The 8,210-nt window shown below is 32.2% G+C and overlaps 2 protein-coding genes across 2 annotated transcripts; both read left to right on the forward strand.

Annotated features, from left to right (window-relative positions):
• The first annotated feature begins 534 nt into the window (after positions 1 to 534).
• On the forward strand, positions 535 to 2,055 carry LOC137828081 (carboxylesterase 1-like). Its single transcript, XM_068634500.1, has one exon. The coding sequence runs from the start codon at positions 890 to 892 to the stop codon at positions 1,904 to 1,906; it is 1,017 nt and encodes a 338-aa protein (XP_068490601.1). The 5' UTR covers positions 535 to 889; the 3' UTR covers positions 1,907 to 2,055.
• A 2,311-nt stretch (positions 2,056 to 4,366) lies between these two features.
• Positions 4,367 to 6,013, forward strand: LOC137828114 (carboxylesterase 1-like). The gene has a single exon (XM_068634558.1). It carries the CDS (start codon positions 4,836 to 4,838, stop codon positions 5,853 to 5,855), a length of 1,020 nt encoding a protein of 339 aa, XP_068490659.1. The 5' UTR covers positions 4,367 to 4,835; the 3' UTR covers positions 5,856 to 6,013.
• Positions 6,014 to 8,210: the final 2,197 nt, after the last annotated feature.

The following is an 8,210-nucleotide window of genomic DNA, read 5'->3' on the forward strand; positions in this document are numbered from 1 at the left end:
AAAAATTAATAAAATAAACTCAACTAATTCAGAAAATAAATATTGTAAAATAGTAATTTATTATCTATATGATAATTTTCACTATTATGACAATAAAACTTATTTATTTTAGCTTATTTTGAATTAACTTATTTATTTTGTCATATGTATACTACTTCTGAGTATTAATATAGCATCCGAGGGTTGAAAATAGAATCGGATAATTAGAGTAATAATTTATATTTTTTTATTTCAAATTAGATGGAACTAAACTTTATAAATTGTAATAACTCATTTATTGTGTTTCGTTACTTAAATTATCCAAATTTTAAAAATAAAATTATATTTTTAAAATTCAAAATAATTAAAATTTAAAAATTCACGTCTAACATAACCAAAAAGATACAAATAAACATACAAATTATTTTTAAAACTTGAAAAATTAAATAAAATATTGCAAAAAAAACCCACTAAAATATTTTGAACCATTTAAAGTAAATAAAAATCATAAAAAAAGTTAAAATAATACAAAACGAATCAAGAGACACGATTTTAGAAAAAAGCAAAGTATTTTTTTTTAATCTCCACACACACACACATATATTATATATGTTTTTGTAAATTCTCGTACTGTAAACCACGCTCCCCTTGCTAGCTGTTCTCAATTGTCTTCAAGCAAGAACCACAAACTGACACACAGCACGTTGCAGAAGCTCTAAGTAGACACCACTTTCCTTCACTTATCTAACATCAGATTCTACTCAAATTAAATCAAAATAATGTACGTATGTATGTATATGTATATATGTATATACACAGACATCTCATTTTGTGAACCTAGAACATTTTCCTATTATATACCATTGGGTTTGAAGTTTGAAGCAAGCAATTGCAGGATTTTGTATTAGCCATGGCAGTACACAAAGTGACTACTGTGTTCTCCATATGTCTCATTCTCATCCATGCATCAAAACTTGCTCACTCAGCTATGGATCCCTACAAAGCCCTCAACATCATCCTCAACCCAAACGGCACCCTCACACGCTTAAGCATTCCTCCGCAAAGCCCTCCCTCGCCAGATCCCACCCTCCCCACGCCGGTTCTCTCCAAAGACCTCCCCATCAACAAATCCAACCACACCTGGGCGCGGATCTACCTACCCCACCAAGCACAGGATCATTCCCCCAACCACAAACTACCCCTCATCGTCTTCTACCACGGCGGGGGCTTCCTCTTCTACAGTGCAGCCTCCACTTACTTCCACGACTTCTGCGTCAGAATGGCCCACGCCACGCAATCCGTCGTGGTTTCGGTCGACTACCGCCTCGCCCCGGAGCACCGCCTCCCCGCCGCCTACGAAGACTCCGTGGAGGCGCTGCACTGGATCAAAGCCTCCAAGGACCGCTGGTTGCGCCACGCCGATTACTCCCGCTGCTATCTCATGGGGGAGAGCGCCGGGGGGAACATTGCCTACACGGCGGGTCTACGTGCGGCGGCGGAGGTTGAGAACTTGAAACCGCTGAAGATTGAAGGGTTGATGTTGATTCAACCGTTTTTTGGTGGGACGAAGAGGAGTCCATCAGAGATAAGGCTTGCTGAGGACAAGACTATACCTTTGCCTATCACTGATCTGATGTGGAATCTGTCGTTGCCCTTTGGCGTTGACCGTGACTACGAGTACTCAAATCCAACGGTTCATGGCGGGGATAAGATTCTGGATGGGATTAAGGTTCTTGGGTGGAGGGTTGCGGTGTTTGGGTGTGAAGGGGACCCACTGGTGGACCGCGAGAGAGAGCTGGTGAAATTGCTTCAGCAGAAGGGTGTCCACGTGGCAGGAAAGTTTTACGAAGGGGGTCGACATGGCATCTTTGTCGGTGACCCTTCCATGTCTGTCCATGTCTTTAATCATCTTAAAACTCTTTATTGATTACATTACTTAATTACCTAGCTACATTCAACTTTTTCGGTTGTTCTTTTATGTTATATGCATCCACTGTTGTACTACAAGATCAAAAGTGATGAAAAAGTTAAAACAAAAAGGGAACCCGGTCCGGGAAATATCACTGTTCTACTTCATGTCGTTTTCCAATTACTTCTTTTTACATGACTAGTGTGAAATCAAATAAATTAATTTGAGACCTAGTATTATCTTTAACGAAGTGATTAGCTCATAAAAAATAGATATCTAAATAAAATAAAGCGAAACTGACTTATAAAAGTCTCAATTCCCTATCTATTTTATTTCTCTATTTTTTATTTTCCTATCTAGCACCATTTCAAAAATAAATAAATAAATAATAAATTAATTTTATTTTATAATTTTAATTTTGAATACATTAAAAAATAAGTATTTTTAATGTTTAAAATAGTTAAAAATATAATTAATGAATAAATAAATGAGTTTTTACAAAATAAAAATAAAAAATGTTTAGTTTAAATTTTCTTTTTAAGAATAAAGAAAATAAAAAATTAAATTCTACAACACATAAAAGTTGAATCTATAAACATAAATTAGTATTTATTTTTATTATTATTGATGATGTAATCATGTTAATTTCAAGTAAAAAATACAGGACATAATTATAAAAAAATCAAAGTCAATTAGTATTAATTAATATTAAACGCACAAAAAAAACTAATGCAATTGTTACACTTAATGCTTAAAAATGAGATGAAGAAAAATGTAAAAATAAATAAATATAGAAAATAAAAATAGCAACATTGCAACATATCTTTCATGTTACGAAAGACTATTTGATGGAACTAAAAAATGAAGAGTATTGGCATGTATACACCAGTCAAATACTATGTACAAGTCCTGACATGAAAATAACTTCAAAGGGGAGACCTAAGTCAAGTCAAATAAGGACTGATATTGACATAAGAGAACAACATGATCGAACACAAGAAAAACATGTCCCAACATTATTGGATTGTGTTTTTCTCGTCCTTAATTATGTTTCATTTCGCACAAACTATTTAATGTACCATTGAAGAAAATATTAAATGAATGATCATCTTTCATTTATTTTTCTTTTTATGATCAACATCTACTTATTTAGTATCGTCTTATATCTCTTATTTTTATCTTTTTTGGATTTTTTTTATATCTTGTATATTTATCTTATTTTGTTTTTCCTTTATTTTATATCTTATATGTTTTTAGTTATTTTTTTTTCTGTCATTGTTTATTTATTTTAGTTTTTTTTTTATTATTTTATTATTGTTGTTTTTATTTTCTATACTTATTTATTTTTGTATTTTTTTTCTTCTCATTTTTAAGCATTAAGTGTAACATTTGCATTAGTTTTTTTTTTAGGATTTTGCATTTAGGGTAGACACTTCAATATTATTTGTGTGTCCACTATTAATTAATACTAATTGACTTTGGTTTTTTTATAATTATGTTCTGTATTTTTTACTTGAAATTAACATGATTACATCATCAATAATAATAATAAAAATACTAATTTATGTTTATAGATTCAACTTTTATGTTGTTGTAGGGTTTAATTTCTTATTTTCTTCATTATTAAAAAAATAATTTTAAACTAAGCATTTTTAATTTATTACTTTTTTTTATTTTGTAAAAACTCATTTCTTTATTCATTAATTATATTTCTAACTATTTTAAACATTAAAAATACTTATTTTTTAATGCATTCAAAATTAAAATTATCAAAAAAATAATAATTTATTATTTATTTATTTATTTTTGAAATGGTGCTAGATAGGGAAATAAAAAATAAAAGGGTGCTAGATAGGGAAATAAAAAATAAAAGGGTGCTAGATAGAGAAATAAAAACAAAAGGGTGCTAGATAGGAAAATAAAAGCAAAAAAGTGTTAGTTAGGGAAATAAAAGTGTAAATGGTGCTAGATAGTGAATTTACCCCTTATAAAATGCATGTGTAACGAATTTAATTGATAAAATTACAAGATTATAATTTTTTCTTTGTCTTAAAATTTAATTAAAAGTTAAATATGAATGAGTTATTTATGTATAAAACTCATTTAAATATGTAAGGTAAAAAAATACGAATTATTTAACATTATCAATATTATTATTATTATTATTCTATAATCCAACGTTGGTCTAGTTTTTTGGTTTTTTATCTATTACTGCTTACCTCAATGCATTTAACATACTATCTAGTATTTCATTCACTACTACCCTTACGTGCAGATTTTTTTTTTGCATAAAGTGAAGGGCAAAGACTAAAATTACATTGGTCTAGCCAGATACTCCTTTATCAATTTTCTCATCTCTCCACCTCTCCTATTCTTTTCACATCAATACACCAAAACGGAACCTCAAATCCTTTTCGATGATAAACACTATTCACGCAAATACAAACACAATATAAAACAAAAGAAAGAGGTGTTATAAAAATAAATATTAATAGTATATTTTTAAATGATAAATCAATAAGAAATTAGAAAAAACAGATAAAAAAACAGTGGCTAAAATAATTCATATTTTAAACTAAAAACAATTAAAATACATTGAGCATGTTTATGCTACTAGGGAACATTAACAATATTTTTTGCCAAAATTTTATCAACAATTGATTAATGTTTATTCGAAATTATCAGTTTTATAGAATTTTGGGATTTTTTTAACGTCTCTTTAGTAATTAAGAAGCCATGTTTACTAAAATTATTATATTCAATTAAGTCAATGATAAAATTTAATTATTGGGTAACGGGGTGGAGTTACTTATTGGTGTGGTGATATGTTAATAACCAATAAAATAAAGTGTGTGATATGAAAAAAATATTTTCCTAATTATTGGGTAGAGTTATGAAGGAGAAGAAGTTGAAACAGGTGCTAAAGAACAAATAGTAGAGAAGCACAATGTTTGAGGGTAACCAAGTGGATCCCTTCCACCATCTGAAAATTCTCCACAACTCCGACGACACCCTCACTCGCCTGCGTCAAGACCCACTCACCCATCCAACGTCCGATCCCACCCTCCCCATCCCCGTTCTCACCCAAGACGCAACCATCAACCAATCAAACCAAACCTTCGCCCGCATATTCCTCCCACGCCAAGCACTGCATAACTCCTCCACCAACCTCCCTCTCATCGTTTACTTCCACGGCGGCGGCTTCATCCTCTTCAGCGCCGCCACAAGCTTCTTCCACGACGCCTGCGTAAACCTCGCAAAAGACACGAATTCCATCGTCGTTTCTGTGGACTACCGCCTCGCCCCCGAACACCGACTCCCCGCCGCCTACGACGACGCCGTCGAAGCGCTTTCCTGGCTCAAATCCAAGCCACACGATTGGTTGAGAAACCACGCCGACTATGCCAACTGTTACCTCATGGGAAGTAGCGCCGGAGCGAACATCGCGTACCACGCGGCTCTACGTGTGGCTGCGGAAACTAACTCCGATGGGATTAATTACCTGGAGCCACTTAAGATCCGAGGGCTGATATTGAGTCAACCGTTTTTCGGGGCCACAGAGAGGGTTCCTTCTGAGGTGAGACTTGCGGAGGATCCGGTTTTGGCGCCGCACGTGTGTGACGTGCTGTGGGAGCTGTCGTTGCCCGTTGGGGTTGACCGCGAGCACGAGTATTGCAACCCTCGTGGTGGCGATGGCGGTGTGATTTTGGAGAGGGTGAAGGAGCTGTCGTGGCGCGTGATGGTGAGTGGGTGCCATGAGGACCCTCTTGTTGACCATCAGATTGGTCTGGCCACACTTTTGCAGGAGAAGGGTGTTCCCCTTCTCACCAGCTTTGACCCAACCGGATCTCATGGGGCTGAGGTTCGTCATCATCTCCACCAAAACCGACTCCATCACCTCGTTAAACATTTCATTGCTGCTCCTCCTCCCTCCATCCACCATTTATCACCTCCAAACTCTGCTTAACTAACCTCTTTCCTTCTTCCTCAACATCCATCCTCTTGTTTTCTTTCTTGTCAAAATCTTTTTTTACAAAATGTTAAGGTTGTCATATTTTATTTTAAAGGAACGCAAAATGTATATGTCTTGCATTATATATGAATCCCACCATTTAAGATTGCAAATTTGATTTTCATGAATATTTTATCTGATAATAAATAATTATATATATATATATATATATATATATATATTCTCTTTTCAAACATGTTTGTGAAAGCAGTGTGTTTAATGAATGCAATACTTGAACACACAGGTAAAAGGTCCACCCTATCTTAACAGATGGGGTTTCTCAACCAATCATGTGTTTGGGATTTCATCCACTGAATTAATTCCATTCTAATATCAATATCTTCAAATTTAATATCAAGATAATATATAAAACAAATATTACAAATAACATAATGATTTTTCAAAGAAAGCAAATAATATAATTGTTTAAATATGAAAAACTATTTTTTATTATTTATTATAAATGATGTAAAAAAGTGAAAAAAAATATAAAAAATATAATAAACTTTACCTTACAAAAGACAGAAAAGAAGAAGCTTAGCTTATATAATAAAAAAGGAATAAATAATTTTAAAATAAACTAAATATAAAAAATCAGAAGTGAATATTTCAAAAAGCACTAATTTAAGTAACATTTAAAATCGTTAAATTAGTAAAAACAACTTACTAATAAAATCAAACAAGCTTAACTCCTACTTTAAAAAAAAGTAGAACCTGGATTGACATCCAAACATAATCATTAACAAAATCTTATGGAGTTACACAACCTATTTGCTGTTGTTGTTAGTCTGCAAAACGTTGACAGCATTTTCCTAAACAAGCAAACTTATGAAAAGGTGAGATTTAATATCAATTTAGGAGGTGAAAATAGTAAATCCTTGGAAAACTTTAGTGTTTTGGGCTTTACATTGATGAATAGGTCCAATCTTAAAGAACAGTTATGAAGAAGCAAGTAGTTTTCAAGGCCCATCATCAAATCATCTCGTCCAACAAATTTGTTCATGTCACTACGGAACTCAGGACAATTCTTCCTGCACCTTCATGTTTTCTTCCTGCACCCTATAGAAGAAGTGAAATAACAATTTTACTCTTTTCTTATTTTTTTTAATTAAACACCTCTCTTTCCCTTTCCAGTGGTAACAACTTCCACTTCTAGCTTCCATAGCCGCAATAGCTCCCTAGCTCCAACACCATTGTCATACTAATCCCACCTCCACGGCTACTGCCATAACCTCTCGCGCCACCACCACAATCACTTTTATTGTCTAAATAAAAATATATATATTAGAGATTGCACAATCCAAAATAAATTTTTTTATTATTTTGAATTGTTAATTTTAAGTACAAATTCTTAATATTTTAAATTACATAATTAAAAATATAAATTAATAAATTTAATATATTTTAAATTGTATAATTTAAAATATAAAAAATATATTTTAAATTCTAAAATACAACGTATTATGAATTCCATAATTCATGAATTTATATTTTGAATTATAAGATCTAAAATATAAATTTGTATTTTAGAATTTAAAATAAAAAGTTTATATTTCAGAGATTATAAAATTCAAAATAAACAATTTTGATATTTAAAAAAATACGAGATTCCAGACGAAAATATGGAGAATCAAGAAGAATTTGTTGTCCGGAAATGACATTAATGAGATGCCTCGAGTGAAGTTTGTTTGAAGACTTGGTATAACGTGTCTATTAATCATAAAATCTTGAAGATACACATTGTTTCAATTGCCATAATTAATTTAATTAGCTTCTGTTTTTCTTCAAGGGTCAGCTTACTAGAATTGAACATTTGTTCTACATAATTAATTTCATGGGGTCATTTTCCCCCTAAAATAGCTTTATCCAATGTCAATGTAACATGTTTGAAAGAAGAAAAAAAATAATTATACACAAGAGACAAAGTTCAATTTGTATACATATCTGTATATATCCATTGCATGCATTGAAGGAAAGCTAAAAGTAGGATAAAATAAAGAAAGAAAAGAGAGTGAATATGCCTAATATATTGAGTGGTGAAGCATGTTTTCTTACCATTTTCTTTGGTTTCGTCTCCCATGCTTGCCCTAAAAGTGGACAAAATTCCATCTCTGTCAAACTATGGTCACAAACAAAAAGTGGGTCTCGCAATAGAAGAAACAAAAGTTGAAAACTGATCACTGTACAATCCATTGCTGGTTGTTATGAACAAAGAAAAAGAGATATAACGAAAAAGAAATAATGGGGAGGTGCTGGTTTTAAATTCTAAATACATGCATGTTTAGTGGTGTAGATAATGTACTATATATC

The sequence above is a fragment of the Phaseolus vulgaris genome, chromosome 7, assembly GCF_000499845.2.
Source record: "Phaseolus vulgaris cultivar G19833 chromosome 7, P. vulgaris v2.0, whole genome shotgun sequence".
In the NCBI taxonomy this organism is placed as follows: domain Eukaryota; kingdom Viridiplantae; phylum Streptophyta; class Magnoliopsida; order Fabales; family Fabaceae; genus Phaseolus; species Phaseolus vulgaris.